This window comes from Mesoplodon densirostris, chromosome 20, assembly GCF_025265405.1.
Source record: "Mesoplodon densirostris isolate mMesDen1 chromosome 20, mMesDen1 primary haplotype, whole genome shotgun sequence".
NCBI classification, from domain to species: Eukaryota; Metazoa; Chordata; class Mammalia; order Artiodactyla; family Ziphiidae; genus Mesoplodon; species Mesoplodon densirostris.
In genome coordinates this window covers 10702239-10722481 of record NC_082680.1, presented here as the reverse complement: position 1 = coordinate 10722481, position 20243 = coordinate 10702239, and the positions used below count along the sequence as shown (strand labels likewise).

Sequence of the window (20243 nt, the reverse complement as noted above, 5' to 3'; positions counted from 1 at the left end):
GAGAGGGGGCCCGTGGGGGCAGGACCCCCAGCATTCGGAGGCCTGGTTGAGGCAGCTCCTGGCAGACCGTGGGCCTGAAGCTGGAGAGAGCTCTGGAAGGCGCTCCACACCCCTCCCCACTCCCCCCGCAGTGCAGCCCTCAGCAGAGCCAACCAGGACCGGAGGCTAAGGGACCCGGGCTGGCGAGAGGCTCCCTCAGTGTCAGGGCACAGAGCAGGGGCTGGGGGGAGGAGACCGGGGACCAGAGGGGAGAGGAGAGGGCATGGGGAGCATGACCAGCACGTATGGACAGTGACCAGCACACGGGGACAGGGACCAGCACATAGGAGAGTGACCAACCCATAGAGACAGTGGCCAGCACATAGGAGAGTGACCAGCACATATGGACAATGCCCAGCACATAGGAGAGTGACCAGCCCATAGGGACGGTGCCCAGCACATGGGGACAGTGCCCGGCACACATGGATGGTGCCCAGCACATAGGAGAGTGACCAGCACATATGGCTGGTGCCCAGCACATGGGGACAGTGCCCGGCACATATGGACGGTGCCGACAGGGGACTCATGGATGACCAGCACACAGGATCACCTCCAGGAGGCCACGCCCCATTCAGTGCATCGTGTTGAGTCCCTCGTATGGTCTCAGGCCTGTGACACGCATTTGGGAAATGTTGTTGAGATAAATTCTTCACTGAAGGCTGCTGGGGTTCGAGTATTTGCCAGCCGGGAGCCCGGTCAACCTTTCTGCCTCATTGATTTCATATACATCACCCTTTGTGGTGAGACTCAGCACAGTGTGAGAAAGGTGCTGGGAAAATCATCAGTCATTATATAAACCTATAATAATATTGTGTGGGTGAATATTCTACTCTGTCCATGTTTACCGGTTAAGAAGGACGAGGTCTGTGTGTGACTGGGAATGTGCGCGGTAGAAATCACTTGGGCTGGCGGTTCTCTCTCGTGCACGGGGGTCGGGGAAGGATGTTGAGCAGCATCCCTGGCCTCAGGCCTCCAACGGCCAGGAGGCAGTGCCCCCACCTTGAAGATGACCAAACTTGTCTCCGGACGTCACCAAGTGTCCCCGGGAGACAACATTACCCCCAGCGGAGAACCACTGGGGTCGTCCCAAGAGCATGAGGGTTAGAACTAGGTGGACTTGGGTTCGTCAGAAGCCGACTGCCCTGAGCTGGGGGCAGGGACCCCTCTGCCTGCACCTCCTCCCCGCCCTCAGCACCCCTCCCAGCACCACCCACCTCCCAGGTATCCAAGCTCAGCTGGGAAGCCTTCTTAGGAGACGCCTTCCTTTTTTTTTTTTAATTTTTTTGTTTTTATTTTGATATAATTTTAGATTTACATAAAAGTTGCAATAATAGAAAAGAAAACTGAGGTATACCCTTCACCCCATTTCTCCTGTGTTAACAACTTAGATAACCATAGCACAGTTATCAAAATCAGGAAATTAACAATGTTATAATATTATTAACTTAAAAACAGATCTCATTTGAGTTTCACCAGGTTTCCCCGATGTCCTCTTTCTGTTCCCACGATCTTTTAGTTATTGTGTCTCCTTAATCTCCTCCAATACGTGGTGGTTCCCCAATCTTTCCTTGCCTTGATGACCTTGACACTCTTGAAGAATAATAGTTATTCCATAGAATGTCTCTCAGTTTGGGTTTCTCAGATGTTTTCATGATTAAAGTTATGCATTTTTGGCAAGAATACCCAGAAGTGATATTGTGCCCTATTCAGTACATCATATCAAGGGGTACATGATGTTTATATGTCGTATCAGGGGTAATGCTAACCTTGATCCCTTGTTTAAGTTGGTAACCTCAGAAAGTTGTTTTTGTATGCAGTGGTTCTGGAACATGTGAGATGCCTTCTTAGGAGACGCCTTCTCAGGTCCTATGAGGCTTGTTGATAGCTAAACCACACCTTCTCCAAAGTCCACGCATTTATACCCATTGTGCGATTGTTTAAACAACTTTCCTGCCTGTAACCATGGCTCCTAAACATGTCAAACCAAGTATCCTGTTTATAGCAAATATTTCACGGTGTCTCCTGGACTCTTCTAAAATGAAATTCGTGTGTAACCAACCTATACATACTATTCTGAGTGTAGATTTGACCCTTGAACAACACAGGTTGGAGCTGCGTGGGTCCACTTGTAGGTGCAATTTTCCAGTAGTAAATACTCAGCACTACACGATCCACGGCTGGTTGACCTTCAGATGCTGAGCCAAGCATGTGGAGGACTGACTACAAGTTATACTCGGATTTTTGGCTGCATGGAGGGTCAGCACCCCAACACCTGCATTGTTCAGGGGTCAACTGTATAGGTTTGTTTACGTGTATAATGTGCCCAAATGCTAATATTAAAACAGAAATAAAAGGAGGGTCACTTTTAACTAAGAACATGAATTTTAATATAAAAATGTCTGGGCATATGACAAACATGTACAGAAGGAAGTGTTCGGAAGCTTGTTTCTGGATGAAGACACAGTAACTTAGACCCGTGGAGGGAAGAGTAATGATTCACATACCACCAGCAGATTCACCCGCCAGATGGGATTTTCGGCAATGGTAAACAGTTCTTGGTGAAGTATCACGCCAAACAAAGTTCCCTCGTCCCTTGATTTACATGGTTAGTTGCATTCCTGAAAAATCCACTGTTCATTAAAACCATGCAAACGAAAAACGAAAAAAGCAAAAAAACTTTAGTTTACATACAAAGAAGAGTTAGATTCAAGGCTCAGGTCACTATAGACAGAAAAGCACACAGCACACAAGCCAGTTCTTCATGGGGGTGGGATTGTGTCTTGCTTTCCTGAGAACGAGCATCTCTGGCCCCCAGGATGCTGGTCGTGCCCCCCAAGTATGTGGCACTCACGGCTGCCCCCGATGGATGTCTTGGGAGGCCCTAGAGGGTGTCCCCACTTGGAGCCGTTGCTGTTTACTGTAACAACCTGGAACTGAGAAGTCCAGCTGTCTCCCTCTCAATTACATTCCCGGTGGTGAGCGTGCCTAGCATGCATTTAAAACAGAACAAAAAAACTTTTTGGAATGAATGGAGAAGACATTTCCCTACAGGGACACACAGCGTTTGATGACATTTTCTTCCTTGGTTTCAACACCTGAAAGAGAATATTATTACAAAACCCCAGCCCTTGTCACCTGTGCCTTGCTGCTTGAAAGGAAGAAAGGACATTTTAATCTGCCGCGTTGAAGTTTCCTTCAAGCAAGAAGCAGGAGACGCTGAACTGTATACTCAACCCAACCTTAGGAAAATGCCTATTTAGACATCATAAATATCACTCTATGCAAGTAGGAACTAAAGTAATAATTATGGCTAAATGCAGCAAAGATCACACATGAATTTGCAGAGGTCAGTGGTCACTGTGAAAGGAAGTTCATTTGTTCGTTCATTAAAGCACTTGTTTTGGGGCCAACCCTGGCCACCCTTATCTGCCATTGCAGGGTTTGACACTGTAATGTACCCAAGAAAGAGTTATTGACTTAGGCACGGTGGCATTTTCGTGTCACTCCCTTGTTCTTTTGATAGTCTGGAGACATGTGCTTTGGAAGCGGTATTCAGAGCCCACGCTTGACTCTGGTTTACACTCCTTCTGTATTGAAATCTCTCCTGTCAGAGACTGCAAAATTGGCGGCTTACATCAGAAACAAAAAAACACAAGCTGCGCTCATTTGTTAGTTAATTCACAAGCTGCTGGGAAAAAATCTTTGTTTTTTTTATGGAAACATGTTTTTAATTCACAAAAACTCCATGAAGCTGCCAGTGGGGATGCATCTTTCCCGGCTCCTCTCCATCTGTCTCCTGCCTTCTCCAGCCTCCCTCCCTGGAGCGCCCGGCCCATAGAGGAACCCCCGGCCTCCTCCTTCCTGGGCCTTTGTGTGCCTCTCTCTTCTTTTTTTTTTTTTTTTTAACCTCTTTATTGGAGTATAACTGCTTTACAGTTGTGTGTCAGTTTCTGCTGTATAACAAAGTGAATCAGCTATATGTATACATATATCCCCATATCTCCACCCTCTTGCATCTCCCTCCTACCCTCCCTATCCCACCCCTCTAGGTGGTCACAAAGCACCGAGCTGATCTCCCTGTGCTATGCAGCTGCTTCCCACTAGCTATCTATTTTACATTTGGTAGTGTATATATGTCCATGCCACTCTCTCACTTCGTCCCAGCTTACCCTTCCCCCCTCCCCATATCCTCAAGTCCATTCTCTAGTAGGTCTGTGTCTTTATTCCCGTCTTTACCCCTAGGTTCTTCATGACCTTTTTTTTTTTTCTTAGATTCCATATATATATGTTAGCATATGGTATTTGTTTTTCTCTTTCTGACTTACTTCACTCTGTAGGACAGACTCTAGGTCCATCCACCTCACTACAAGCAACTCAATTTTGTTTCTTTTTATGGCTGAGTAATATTCCATTGTTTATATGTGCCACATCTTCTTTATCCATTCATCTGTTGATGGACACTAAGGTTGCGTCCATGTCCTGGCTATCTGCCTGCTGCTCAAATCCCAGGAAGTTAGAGCCCAGACCCCTCCTCCAGGAAGCCTTCCCAGATCATTTCCTCTCTGTCCACAGCTTCCACTGGCTGCTTCCCTGTTTTCCCTCCACACCTGCTTCTGTAGCCCTAATTAAACCATAATTCACTTTCTTTTATGCCTGCCTTCCTACTGAAATGTACTGTCATTCGGGATTAAATTTTCTAAAGTTTAATTTTTATTACATTAGCAAGATATATGGTCCATGTAGAAAACTTAGAGGACATAAGTATAAAGAAAAATCATTGAGAAACCCACAGTCACTATCTCCCAGGGATGATTCCACATCCGTCCGGCTACGTGTCTGTACATGTTGCAGGCATATCTGTCGTTAAAGTATAAGAACACGGAATGCATACTCTAAAAATGCTCCCGCCCATCAACACCCTTCGTCGGCTAAATATCAATTCTTCTGCACAGTATCCATGGCACACTTGTAGTAAATATTTCCCGCCACCCCATCAGATATTAGTTTTCCTCCTTTGACCCTAGTGAATGGTTCACAGTCCCTGGCATGAATCCTGTTGCCTGGGGACATTGCTGGGTCAGAGGCACCCACAGTCTGAAGTCTTCTCATACGTGACTGTAAATGTTGGACCCACATTACCATCTGGCGTGAAATGGCGTGGAAATGTCTGTGCCCACATCTGTCTCCATCCTGGCAATTTGTTCTGATGGTGGAAAACTGACTTTTGGTAAGAAAACCCATGGATGAGGATCTAAATGCCCAGAGAAGCTCAGTCTTCCTTCTTCCTTAGTCATTTCTCCCTCGTGCCCCAAATCCTGAGCGTCAGGAGATACCTTCTATGTGCGTAAATCTACGCCTGTTTCCCCGGGGGCTGATTGCTTGCTCTGTCGCCGGGCCTTTCTCTCCTCCCACCGTGTCTCTGGCGGTTCTGCACTGCCGTCTGTGGCCTCGTGCCTGCCCGCCCACTCTGGACCACCCCTCAGGATCACTGCCCTCTTGAAAACCCCTGGAGACAGGCACTCAGCACCCAGCGACAAGGAGCTTGGAAACGCCACCCACACGGCCCCTGCTCTGCAGCTGCAGGGACTCGGCTGCGGATCCCCCAGGGCCACACAGCCCTGGGGGTCACGGTCCACTGAAGACCTGGAATCTCCATCCTGTTAAGCCCCCTCCTCTTCCTGTGTGTGGCTGCGATGTCTCCACGCGCTTCCCGTGGACCTAAGCCAGCTCGGGGTGGGCGGGGGGAGCTGTTTTGAAACAAACTGCAGGCAGGACCCACGACGTGTCACCACGGGGTCTAGAGGGGCTTGATGCCCACCCCCTCACCTCTCAGTGAGGGGCCGCCCCGTCCCTGCTTGTCTTGGCCGAAACCGCAGAAGGTACATCCTGTCCCATCCCCGGTTTCCCCTCCTGGGCTGTAACACGCAAGATGTCTGAAGATGTGTTTTAAGAAAGTGGAGAAAAGGTGCCTTCAGCTGAAAACTCTGCCTTTCCATCCAGGCATGCGCGTCCCTGGCGGGGATGGTGACAAATGGGCCCACTGGCGCCATCAAAACTGGAAAGATGACAAAGGAACATATCTACGAAACAGAAACAGACTCACAGACACAGAGAACAGACTGTGGTTGTGAAGGGGGGCTGGGGGAGGGGTGGATTGGGATCTTGGGCTTAGCAGGTGCGAACTATCATATATAGGATGGATACACAACAGGGTCCTACTGTATAGCACAGGGAACTATATTCAATCTCCTGTGATAGACCATAAGGGAGAAGCATATGAAAAATATATATACGTCTATAACTGAGTCACTTTGCTGTACAGCAGAAATTAACACAGCATTGTAAATCAACTAGACTTCACTAAAATTTTTTTAAAACCCTGGAAAAATGGCAGGACTCCTCTTAGGATGATCTGAGTGTCCGTAAGTCTCTGAATAGTCACCACAGGAAGAACCCTGTCTCTGAAGACTGTCAGTGCAGACTTGCAACGTCCTCTGTCTCGGCGGCGAACACTCTGGGAGATCCCGTCCTGCAGCATGGAGAGCACACGTGTTAGGTCCTAGGACTGCAGAACTCCGTGTGACGGTGCGGGCACATGTGGACTCGTGCAGCCCTCTACCTTCGGCCGCTGCGTGGCGTGGTTTGGGTCTTTGTAAGGGTCACGGCTGGTGGAGCGTGAGCTGCACGGGGCAGGTGCGTGTGGTGTAGACACCCTGTGACTTGTGTGTGCTGTGTGAGGACACCGGGTTTCCTAGATGGGGGGTGGACACGGAGTGCAGGCCTGCTTCACCCTCTTCGTGGCGTAGCCCATGCACCCCGGAAGTGACACAGAAGCGCTGAGGGGGCGGCGCTCTGCTGGGACCCACGCCGTGGACAGCGTTCGGGGTCCGAGTCCCCGCCCAGCACAGTGTGCTCCCCGGACGTGCAGGGCCCTGGCGTGGGGGCCATGACCCGGCTGTGGGGTGCACCCCTGGCAGCCCTCACCACGCAGCAGGGCCTCCTCCTTTGGTCTCCTTCTTCTCTTCTTTCTTCTCCACACTGGAGACCTCTTTTTCCAGTTTTCTCAAGTTTCAACTGCTTTCCTACCAGAAGGAAAGAAATCTAAATGTTAGTGGTGCTTTTTTCCAGGTTTTGAGACTACAAATGGGTTTTTCTTTCTACATGTCTAACATTGTCTCACTTTTCCCATAACGTTTATGACTTTTATAACGGGAGAAAACAATAATTGTATATTAACGTCCTTTTGGGATTTGAATGACAGACCCCTAAGAAGCGTGTGACTTTCAATGCTAAGTGACTGTAACAAGCGGTGTCTTCACGAGCTCCGAGGATTTGTCCCCAAAGAGGCAGTAACGGGACTCTGACGCCAAGGCTGACGCACGCCCTGTCTGTTCTCTCCTAGGTGCCCCAGGACGAGTGGGGAGGGTACCCCACTGGGGGCAAAGACGAGGAAATTCCCTGCAGAAGGATGAGGAGCGGCAGTTACATCAAAGCCATGGGTGACGAGGAAAGCGGGGAGTCGGACTCCAGCCCCAAAATGTCCCCCAAGGCGGCCCTCCGGCCGGAGCCCCTACTCAAGTCCATCGGACAGAGGCCGCTGGGAGACCTCCAAACGTAAGCCCCCCACGCGCCTCCCTCACCCCATCCCAGGGCTCTTCTCACACTAACCGCGGCCGGTTGTCCCAACACCCTAGAAAAAGTCCTGGGTTGAAAATATTAGGCTCAATGGGCGTCAATTTTCAAGTCCTTAAAAAAAAAGCAATCAGACCTTCGGTTATTTACTCTTTGCCTAGTGACTAAGGAAATACACTTGGGCAGTTTCTATGTCAAATATTAATTTTCTAGTACCTATCATAGCCGATGACCCATCCGCGTCTTCTCAGATCATTCCAGCTATTTATCAGGAGCACATCTGTGTGAGTGTGTGAGTGTGTGTGTGTGTGTGTGTGTGTGTGTGTGTGTGTGAAAATCACAATGGGGAATTTTTTGTTTACTATAACTTTACAAGGGCACATGTAGGCAACAAATTTTTTGCAGGGTAGGGGCAGGAACTAGATTAATTTTACAAATATCATAGCATATGCTTTATGTATTTGTCCAAAAATATATTGGGTTTTTTTGTTTGTTTTTTCTTTAATTGGAGTGTAGTTGACTTACAATGTTGTACCAGTCTCTGCTGTACAGCAAAGTGGCTCAGTTATACACACATAGACATTGTTTTTTGATATTCTTTTCCATTATGGTTTATCCCAGGAGACAGGATATAGTTCCCTGTGCTCTACAGTAGGAACTTGTTGTTTATCCAGTTTATATATACTAGTTGCATCTGCTAATCCCAAACTCCCAGTCCATCCCTCTCCCTCACCCTTGGCAACCACAAGTCTGATCTCTATATCCGTTAGTCTGTTTCTATTTCATAGATAGGTTCATTTGTGCCGTATTTTAGATTCCACATGTAAGTGATATCATATGGTATTTGTCTTTCTCTGACTTACTTCACGTAGTACGATAGTCTCTAGGTCCATCCATGTTGCTGTAAATGGCATTGTTTCATTCTTTTTATGGCTCAGTAATATTCCATTGTATATATGTGCCACATCTTCTTTATCCATTCATCTGTCGATGGGCATTTAGGTTGTTTCCATGTTTTGGCTATTGTGAATAGTGCTGCAGTGAACATAGGGGTGCATGCAAAGACACACTGTTGATAAATTTAACTAATTTCCAAAATACAAACAGAGGAAACTAGGAACTCGGCTATTCATTTGAACTATGAAAATCTGACTGTAATTCTTAGCAGTCACCTTGTGTGTTTTTGGTCCTTCCAGCTAAGTCTGGATGTAAATGCAAAGAACTGTCTGCTTTTCCCACCACGAGCTGTGGCTTCTCTGGTGTGAAGGTTCAACAGGAGGGTGAAGCAGCAGCTCAGTGCTTTGCCGGGGTTGCATCCAGAGTTGTTCTTGTAACGTAGTGAGAGGTTGAGGCTGTGACCAGGGTGTCACCTTTGTGTCACCCCCCACCCGTGCCCCGTGCACATGGCGACATGTGAAACAATGGTGTGATTTCTCCTGATAAATCCAGTCATCCGTTAAACGTTACCTCACAGGATGAAAAATTAAAATTTGGGATTGAACCATATCCTACCTCTGACAAACGTGAACAGTACCTTTGTGACCTCGGTCACTTAAATCCCTCAGCAGTTGTATTGGGGATGCCAGGCAGGAACAGGTGAGGCAGGCAGCGACGTGTGTCTCGTTCCTTACGGGTCCCCTAAGGTAAGGCGCTGCCTTACACAGAGGAGGTGGTCACGGGAGGTTTGTGAATCAGTGCCTGGGAGCCAAGCCAGAGGCTCGCCCTGTGGAGCTCACAGAGGGATAACAGGGAGGGGGCGTGTAAGCAAAGAAAGCAAACCGTTGGAAGAGGTTGTCAGTGGAAGGTTGTTCTGGGAACCTAAGAAGTGAAGGGTTAGGGGTGGGGAATCAGAGGCATCACCTGACGCAGGCACCCAGCCGTAGAGGGCTGGACCAGGCATCAGTCTCCCCAGCTTGATTTGGGGGTGCCTGAAGACACATCTGAGAACTCTGGGTTATCTGAAAACCCCACCCCCCCAGGCAGCAGTTGTGCTTAGCAGGTCTTGGGGTTCTGATCCACTGGGTAGGGCCACCGACTTAACTCCTCATTTTAAAAGTTCGTGATTCATTTCACGATTGTGCACATTGAAAGCAAACCATGAAAAAGAAATCAAAGCAAGCAGCGTTTGAACTGTGAGCAGGGATCAGGCCTTTTAAGAATTAAGCACTTTGGGGCTTCCCTGGTGGCGCAGTGGTTGAGAGTCCGCCTGCCGATGCAGAGGACACGGGTTCGTGCCCCGGTCCGGGAAGATACCGCATGCCGCGGAGCGGCTGGGCCTGTGAGCCATGGCCGCTGAGCCTGCGCGTCCAGAGCCTGTGCTCCGCAACAGGAGGGGCCACAGCAGTGAGAGGCCTGCGTACCACAAAAAAAAAAAAGAATTATGCACTTTGTTTTCCTATTACAAGGTCCCTCCTCCCTGTCTGCTGACCCCAGACAGGTCGTGCTCCCTGGAGCCCTGTCCCCAACCCTTGACTCCTCCCCGCGGGACCACGATTCCCTCCTTCTTCAGCGGTCAGCGCCTGCCTCTCATCCCTCCCCTCATCTGTACCAGGCGCCAATGCTGACGATGTTCAGAAGATATTGTTAGTTTACATTTGTAAAACCCGCATCATTACCCACCATCGTAAAAATTCCCTCAAAAACCCAAGAGAGTGATGGGGAGGCAAGGCCACCGGACAGAGTAACCGTTCACCACCTGCGTGTGGAAGTGGAGCTGGGGGTTCATCCCCAGAGGCTTCTAACCCCAGCATACCCACTGCACTTCATACCTCGGGAAACGTGGGGGGAAATGAGTAGAGTATGCTGCCTATCGCCTGCTCCTGTCCTCAGCTCACTTACGTCTGCGCTGGCCTTGCAGATGCTGCCCACTCTGTCTGCAGAGATAAGCCCTCGGTCGGGCGCTTCTTCCCCTTATCCTGTGTTTATCACTCCGTTCATCCCTCCGACACGTGCCAGGCACTGTGCTAAATTCTCCTTACACGTGTGTGGATTATTCTCTTCCCCCAAGTCTGACACTGCAGTGGAGATGTGAAGGGGGAGGGGGCGGCACCCTGTGACATGTCCAGACGACACTGTGCCCTGCAGGACTCCTCTGCTAATTCACAAAGTCCGTGAAACTCCCATAACAAGTCGCTTTTTGTGTTACCATATGAAATTTCTCTTTAAAATACGTTACTGGGAGGTATATCAAGTAAGTTGTTACTATTGCCTGTTAGGATCTTAGCACATCTTAGAATTTTATAGATTTCAATATAATTTCACTTCTTTTCGTCCTAAATGGCATCATGAAAACTCAACTCTTTACCCAGGGAAATAAAAACTGTGCCCATTTTATGGAATAGAACCTTGAGTCAGAGGAACAAGGTACTGAAGGCCACGTAAGGGACCAGGGGTTTGAAATGAAAAGTTCTGTTACTCCCATGTCCAAGGAAAGTATTTCACCCAAATAGCAGGATCCTGTGCCTGGGGACCAGCATGATCTCTGAGAGAAAGGAAGTGGTAGTTCTCAAGCGGTGTTTAAAATATGACTGAAAGCTATCAGATTTAGCAGTGCATTGAATGTTTTCCCTCTGACGCCACAGAACTTCACCAGCAGGAGCTGACTGACAGAACAGTTTAAGAGTCAAGTGATAAACGTAAGAATTAGTGTCTGCCAACCTCCTTTAGGTTTTATTCTCAGTATGCACAATTAATTCTATCCACATTCATAATGGTATTTAAGAATGCAGATAAAATAGCCAGATGAACCTAGTAATTATACTTTAGTCTTAATTTAATGGGCTGATGGATTTATGTTCTTATCGTTGAATTATCATATGGGCACACTGAAACCTTAGGAATTTTACGAGCCTCCCAAGTCACAGTAAACACTGGTATAAAATGGACTTTCCCAGCAGCCGTTCTTCAATCTGCCCAGCTAAGACCTGAAACGAGATTGGGCGTTTAGTTGCCTGTTACCAGCCCTTTTGAGCCGTATAATATAAAATCCCTTCTGTGAAGGCTGCACGTACTCGAAATGCTTGACCTCTGGGAACAGTGATTCTGTTGAACACTGTCTTGTCTTCCTTCTGTTAAACCGAGAAAAAAGTCAGTCTTCTCATTAATAACTGAGTGCATGTCCTTATTACACATATAAGGATTTTTGCTTTCACCTTGCTGTGTTCTCTATAGAGTGCAAGGTGAGAGAAAGTCTTTTCACTCTCGAAAGAAAAATGAAACAAAAACAGACATGCAAAGACCTGTCACAGCTGTCTTAATGCTCAGAATTCTCAACAGTTGTGTTGACTGATCAGGAAAATCAGACCCCCAGGCCGGGGATAGACCCTGTCTCTCTGTGGGGCAGACCCTGCCCATAGGCAGACACCATTTAGAATGATTTTAAATGAAGTGCAAATTTCAAGATGCTACTGAATCTAATTTACTGGATTTTAAAATTAGCTTATGTATTAGTATCTGGAAAATTCACTTTTTATAATTATGAAAGGTAGACCAACTAATTTAATTTGGGGGCTTTGAGGTATTTTTTTCTGCTTAGTTGAATTGAGAAGTCAAAGCTTTAATAATTTTGAACATCTCTGAGTCATTATCTCAAGAAGGTAGCATTTTAAATTTATAGAGAAAGGAGAGCTTATTTTAAGAACTACTTCATATGTAAAGATAAACTCAGGTGGGTTACAGATATAAGCATAAGAATCATATTTGTATGTGTGAGTATATACAGGTATGTGTGTGTGTATATATATGTGTGTGTGTGTATACATGTATGTGTATATACATGTGTATGTATATGTATATGTGTATATATATACATGAATATGTGTATATGAATATTTTACAATCTTGGGTTGGAGAAGGCATATCCAAACATTATTCCACAGTGAGAAACTACAAGACATTGACAGATTTTATTTCATAAAACTAAAAACGTATTCATGGTAAAAGCCAACAAACAAATCAACAAGCTAAAAGTACTGGCACCAAAGTAAAACAATCATAAAAACCTGGGAAAATCTTCCATAATACAGGTGACACATTTTCATACTCTTAATACGAAGAGATGCCTTACGAATCAGTAAGGAAAAAGTGAGCACTGTAGCTATGAAAATGGACAAAGGCTAGAAAAGACTGTTTATGGGACTTCCCTGGTGGCACAGTGGTTAAGAATCTGCCTGCCAATGCAGGGGACACGGGTTTGAGCCCTGGTCCGGGAAGATCCCACATGCCACAGAGCAGCTAAGCCCATGTGCCACAACTACTGAGCCTGCGTGCCACAACTACTGAGGCTGCGCTCTAGAGCCTGCGAACCACAACTACTGAGCCCAGGTGCCACAACTACTGAGCCCAGGTGCCACAACTACTGAAGCCCACGCACCTAGAGCCCGTGCTCCTCAACAAGAGAAGCCACTGCAATGAGAAGCCCACACACCGCAAGTAGAGAAAGCCCGCATGCAGCAACAAAGACCCAACGCAGCCAAAAATAATTTAATTTCATTTTTTAAAAAGACTGTTTACATACCTTATCAATAATTGAAACTTTTAGAGAGTATTTTAGCATTCCACTTAAAGCTAAAAATCTAAAATCTTATTCTAAAGAAATTGCTGTAAAACATGCAAATATGTGCAAAAATGTAGTGATGCGCACAATTTCATTGTATATCACTGTAAGAAATTGTAAATTGCCTACAAGCCCATCCGTAGGCCTTGGGTCCCACTTGGGACGATCTAGCCTCTGGATACACCTGTAAGCAGTGACACAGGTAAAATGTTGTTCATTGCAACATCATCAGTAATAGCAAAAGTTTAAAACAAGCCAAAGTTCACCACTATAGTACTGATTGAATAATAGATATACAAGTATTAAAATAGTAGAGTATTATTAATCGAATATACTAGAATATTAGGCAGCTATAAAAAATGAGGAAGATTTCTATGTACCGATTTGGAGCAATCCAGGTTACATCACCTTTAAAAAGCAAAGCATAGGACATTATTATATAGCTGCCACTTTTCTATAATAAAATGTGAAGATAAGATTAAAACTCATATCAGTTTATATTACATAAAGAAACAATAGAAGAATAAATAGAAATTAATAAAAATGTTTACCTCTAAGGAGTGAAGAGGAAGTAGGTGCAATAGGGCTGGGACCAGGACATCTCAATATGTCCCTTTTCTGTATATAGTGTTAACCTTCATTTATGCAAATGTGCCATCTATTCAGAAATATCAGAACTTTGAAGACACAATAAAAGAAAATAAAACCCACTCTCAAAAAACAGAGCAGCCAAGAAGAGATTTAGAGATAACCACTGACAGAACTATCAGAGAGAACCTAAAAATAACGAATTAATGCCAAAGGCTCTAAGGGAAAACGTGGACTACTCACATACACAGAAGGGAAGGTGACAGAGAGAGAAAAATTAGAAGAAAGAAGCGGCTAGAAATACTACAGATGAAAGTCATGGTGTTAGAAGTAAGGAATTTTGCTGCTGAGCTCCTCAGCAGCCTCAGCATAACTGAGTGATAATCAGTGAGCTTGAAGATAGGTCCACAGAAATCACCAAACTGAAACGCAAAGACAAAAAGGTAAGAAATAAAAAGTGGAAACGAGCATTCAAGAACTGTGGGAAAATATCAAACTGTCCAACATACCGGAATCCTGGGAGGAAAAGAGAAGGGGAAGCAGTCAATAGAAGAAACATTTGAAGACATAACGCCCAAGAATTCATAAAAATAATGAAAGACATTAAATCACAGATTGAAGAATCTCAGAAAATCTCAAGAAAGATAAGTACCAGAAACAAAACAAAAGCCACACGTATACACACATCATTTTCAGACTACCAGAAACCAAGGATAAAGAGACAATCTTAAAGAAAGCTGGAGAAAAATTAAAGACATATTCCATACAGAGGAACAAACAATTTTCACAGACTTTTTGTCATAAAGTATTCAAGCCAGAAAATAATGAAGTAACATCTTTAAAGTGTTAAAAGAGCAACCTATTCACCCAGAATTCTAGACTTAGAGAAAGTATCTTTCAAAAATGAAAGTGAGACATTTATGTTTATTTCTAAGTTCAAGAAAAAATGCAAATGTATTTAGCACAGATTGGAAGACAACAAGAGCATAATAAATTTTAGCTTTTCTTAGTAAAAAAAAAAGTGAAATAAAGACTTTTTCACAGAAACAAAAGCAGAGAAAAACATTGCCATCAGACCTGTACTAGGAGAAATATTAAAGGAAGTTCTTCAGGCACGAATATGGGATAATACGAGGACAGACAGACATCTGGGGCTGTGCAAAAAGAGGACAGTTCCACATCTGCGTTGTGATGATAGCTACAGGACCACGCGCCTGCCACCATGCCCAGAGCTGTGCGGAAAGGGAGGGATGCTGACAGTGGGCAACTGAGCCAGAACTGGAAAACCCAATCCTGCGAACTCAAAACCAGAGGGCGGTAGAGTGGAGTGTGTGCCAGCAGCTCCTCTGTGGCGAGGCGTCAACATTAATCCGGGACAGGAGGAGGGGAGAGCCCTGCAGCTTCACCCCCTTTTTGCTGGTTCACATCAGGCAACATAAGACATGCCCCTTGGCCGCTGGTTGGAGAGGAGATCGAACGAGTTACAGGAGAGAACCCCGGCTCGGAGGTGAGCGCCAGAGAGGAGCTGGGGAGATGGGCTCAGATGGTCCCTCTGGCTGCTCACCTGCGCTCGGAGAAGGGAGCTTCCTTTTCTCCTGATGTACACTGACTCGGTCGTCTCAATGACCTAGACACCTGCCCTGTGACTCTCCTAGAATTCACTGGCCGGTAGCAACCGGTCGTGCCCCTTGGCTGCTGGGGAGGGGTCAGGTCTGCTTTGGGGCCACAGTGGGGTCAACCTGAGAAACCCTGAAAGGCACAGGGTGTGCAGGATCCATCTAGAGCGGCTCACTGAGCATCCCGTGAGGCCACTTTCCCCATTTCTAGGGCCATCAATCTCGGCTTTTCTGCTCTTTCCTGATGTGGGGCTCCCTTTTGAATTTGGCAAACCCCCGCCAGCTCCTAGCATGTCTCACATACTGACCCCAGGCCCAGTGTATCACAGGCTCATCTCCCCTCAGCGTCCCATTTCTGAGCATCCTCACACCCAGGGCACCTGGCTGAGCCCCAGGGCAGATCCCTCACCCTCCAGCCCCTCGCAGCTTGGCAAGCCTTTCTTCTCACCCTTCCCAAGGCTCCTGGCAATCTGCCTTCCAGCCCTGCTGAACTCCCTGCCGTCTCCTGACTGCACCGTCGGCTCACACTTCTGCGCTCCTGTTCACCCTTCAGTACCCGCTCAGGGTTCCCTCCTCCTGGGGGTCTTCCTGAGTCAGTGCCCCGCCGGGCACTTCCCAAGTCCTCCGCCCTGGCCTCTACCGTACGCGTGTCTGCTTTCCCTAGAGAGAGAGATGTCCTGTCTATTACAGCCATCGTATCTTCACTGTGTGGCATTTTATACGGGCCCCATACACACTGAATGAATGAAGAAAACTGACTTCTTATGAATCCCTAGTCAGGGATCATTGTTAATTAACTTAATAAGCGAACTTCTATTAAGGGCACCAGTAAAATCATCATTTTTAAAGTTTCTAAAAATAAAAATTATAAGTTGAAAAGATGTGTGAAAGCCCATTCACATTCACTCAACTCCTTAAACTCTCTAATAATTAGTCCCAAAAGGACCAGATGCTAGCCTCCTTGAAAATATCACACACCTTAAATGTGCAAATCTTCAACCAATAGGGAACCATATGCTCCATGGAGAGGTATTCTCTTTCACAGTTTCCACTGCTACCCATGGTCTGGTGACTTCCACACCCTCCATTTCAGCTGGAGGAAACCACGGGGCTTTCTTCTGTGCCAGGTCACGTTAAAGCTGTTGCCAGCACGATAAGTGTGTATTTGCAGCTCTGAAGAGTGCGACCTCCTGGCTTCCCAGGTAGCTGAAAATGTCTCTCATCAGAGACTGAACAGGAGGTAGGGACCAAGGGACCCCTGGTGCTGTGCCCCTCAGGTCTCCACCCACCGGCTAAGCAGTCCCACTGCAGGCTTTGCAGACTCAGCAGGCGTCTGTCTGTGAAGGAAGGTGGACCTGCTCAGCACTGTGGCCTTTTTCTATCTCTATTCATGGATGTCACCAGGATCTCACCCTCACACCTCTTCATTTATTTTGATTGTTTCTCTAGTAAATCCTCAGTTTTTGATTCTCAGACTGTGGAATCAGCTCTGTGTTGAGTTATTATTCTCTACTGTTTTCTTGTTTTCTAATTCAGTTATTATGCTCTTATTGTTAATTTTTTCTTCGTATTTCCTTAGACCTAATCTGTTATTTCTCTCATTCTTCAGCTGAATGCTTATTTAGTAGTGAAAGTGTTTAAGACTATGAATATTCCTAAGGGTGTGCCTATACCTGCCTCACACATACCCTGATAGCTGATGCTTTTGTTGTCCCTACTTTCTGGATAGTCTGCAATTTTGTTTTGATGTTCCCCTTGATCAAGGGTTTGAATGAATTAAATGAAGGAAAGATCAACTTACTAGGATAAATGTGGTAGCCACTAGTAACTGTTTTTCTTCCTTTTAATTACTCTTTGAAACTTCAGTATTGTGTAGAGTTTTTAATACTGACCACCTTTCCTTTCTAGCCCTTTGGGCAGGGAACTTGATTTTAGAGAAACAGATAAAATATTGTTCTTTTTTCCACTGTGTTCCCATTTCTCATGGTATGAGCTCTCGATTCCCCCAAAAGTCGTCAGTCCTGATCACTCTCGCAGCTGCACGTGCACTTACTCACTCTTCAGTCTACCACAGAGCTACTTTTGGCCTTTTTGCTCCCATTCATCTAAGTGTGACATGTGCTTTCCTGCACAAAGCTGAGGACGTTTCCTCAGTTCACCTCATGCTGAACTGCCAGCGTTCAGATAGCATAATGGACAAAGAATTTGTCACACTTGAACAGTGAAGAGTGTTGAAAGCAACCACTCTTTAAACACAAGTCACTGTCTTTACCTCTGTGGACTTCAAACGTCCAACAGTGACACACAGATGGATCAGCTGAGCACTTGTGAGAGGTCAGACAGGGCTTTCTGTTAATAAACCAGAAGCCAGTGGCTGTCAAAGCACTGACTGTTTCCAGAGAATGCACTGAATAAAGAGATTAGAGCAAAGAGAGGCAAATCTGTAAGATGTGGGTGCAAAATTAAATAAAATTAAGCCAAAGAGTAAACCTGAAGCAGCAGTGACTTTTACTAAGTCACATTATATGCAATTCTCCCAAATGGAGTAAAGATGATTTATTCTATTGAAATCATTGTCTTCCTTGGTGTATGATAATTAATATATGGATTCTCCATTTATTTGTCCATCCAATAAGTAAGTGTATGTTAAGGGCTGGGTGTGTAAATAAGATATCAAGTAAATAAATGAATAAATGTACAGATTGCCAGGATATTAACTAGGCATCTAAAACTAAACAGTTAATTTTAAATGACAGAAATCATTTTCACAGAGTTTAAAAAGTGAGGTTTTGATGACTAAACTGCTTTTTTTTTTTTTTTTTTTTTTGCGGTACGCGGGCCTCTCACTGTTGTGGCCTCTCCTGTTGCAGAGCACAGGCTCTGGACGCACAGGCTCAGCAGCCATGGCTCACGGGCCCAGCCGCTCCGCGGCATGTGGGATCTTCCCGGACCGGGGCACGAACCCTTGTCCCCTGCATCGGCAGGCAGACTCTCAACCACTGCGCCACCAGGGAAGCCGTAAACTGCTTTTGAAATAATCATTTTATCATGGTTAAAAGTGTTTTTAAAATCTCTCTTATTGGGTTTCCCTGGTGGCGCAGTGGTTGAGAGTCTGCCTGCCGATGCAGGGGACACGGGTTCGTGCCCCGGTCCGGGAGGATCCCACATGCCGCGGAGCAGCTGGGCCCGTGAGCCATGGTTGCTGGGCCTGCGCGTCCGGAGCCTGTGCTCCACAGCAGGAGAGACCACGACAGTGAGAGGCCCACGTACCGCAAAAAAAAAAAAAAAAACTCTCTTATTGCGAAATTTGGCAATATATATCAAAAAAACACTTATGTTCATTCTTCCCAGAGCCCCCAGTGAGAACTCAGTCTGGCTGGAGGCTTGGTGTCCGTCTGTGATACTGTGAGCAGAGAACCCGGTCATGCTGGGTCAGACTGTGACCTACAGTTCTGATGTGAGCTAGCCCTTGAGTGTTGCCTTAAGCCAGCAAATTTATGGTAATATGTTATGCAGTGTATTAGTCAGGGTTCTCCAGAAACATAGGGTATGTGTGTGTGTGTGTGTGTGTGTGTGTGTGGAGAGAGACAGAGACAGAGAGATTAACTGTAAGGAACTGGCTCTCATGATTGTGCAGGCTGGCAAGTTCAAATTCTGCAGGGCAGACTGGCAGGCTAGAGGCCCAAGGAAGAACTTAGGATGTAGCTTGAGTCTGAAGACAGAATGGAGGCACAATTTCTCTTCCCGAGGAGGTCAGTCTTTCCTCTTAAGACTTTCACCTGATTAGATGAGGCCCACCCGTATAATGGAGGGCAATCTGCTTACTCAAAGTCCACCGATTTAAATATTAATTGCAGCCAAAAAAAAAAACCATCACAGCACTATCCAGAATACTGTTTGACCAAATATATGGGTCCCACAGTATAGCCAAGTTGATACGTAAAATTAACCATCAGACACAGCAGTGGAAAACTAATACAGGAAGTCACTAGGGAATTTTCTGTCACTCCAGTGGTTAGGACTCCACACTTTCACTGCCATTGGACCGGGTTCAATCCCTGGTAAGGAAACTAAGATCCTGAAAACCAGTGGCACGGCCAAAAAAAAAAAAAAGGAAGGCACTAAAATATTAGTAATGGTTATCTTTGGGTGGTGGATTTGTAGCTGAATTTTATTATTTTTGTAATATTTTTAAACTTTTTCCAAAAGCATATATTAATGTTAAAATAAGAAAAGATATTGAAAATCAGTTGTATTGTCTTCTAAGCCCCCTCGTAACCTGTAATTACTGTCTCTCCAATAATAACACTGCATTTAAATGAATTTTCCTTGTGTTGTAAAGTTACAATAGTAACAAATTTATGCTCAGTGACTTTATTAGACTTTTCACCTGCAAGTGGAATTATAATTTTATGTGGATTTTAAAGCCATAAAATGAAATTTATTCCCAGTAGTATTCCCACATTTTGTGTCTCCAAGGCTCACGTTACATGAGACTTACAGTAAGAGTTGCTGGTGGAGAGATGCATATCACTGGGAGTCGCTGTGGCTTGGTGTTGTCATCAGGGAACCTCTTCCTTAATGGAGTGAAAGGGATGAGCATTTGAGGGTTACTTACCTGGAGTCTCTCTAAAATCACTTCCAAGTCCAACACCACAAGGAGTATTTGGAAAAGGAGCCTCCAACATACCCCTGGTCCAGACAGTCAAGGGCTTTCCCAGCACAGATGCCCCTCCCAGCATCGGGCCCCCTCCCAGTATCGGGTGACTTTCAACTATTGCAGAGTTCCCATACTGAGAGTTTTCCATCTGTCA

The 20243-nt window shown here is 45.8% G+C and overlaps 1 protein-coding gene across 1 annotated transcript in view; it reads left to right on the top strand.

Moving 5' to 3' along the window:
• Positions 1 to 20243, top strand: part of DLGAP2 (DLG associated protein 2) — a 150062-nt gene that overhangs the window by 56235 nt on the left and 73584 nt on the right. The window contains exon 3 of the mRNA XM_060085799.1: positions 7442 to 7653. Coding sequence (XP_059941782.1) covers positions 7442 to 7653 — 212 coding nt within the window. The remainder of the gene's footprint in view (positions 1 to 7441; positions 7654 to 20243) is intronic.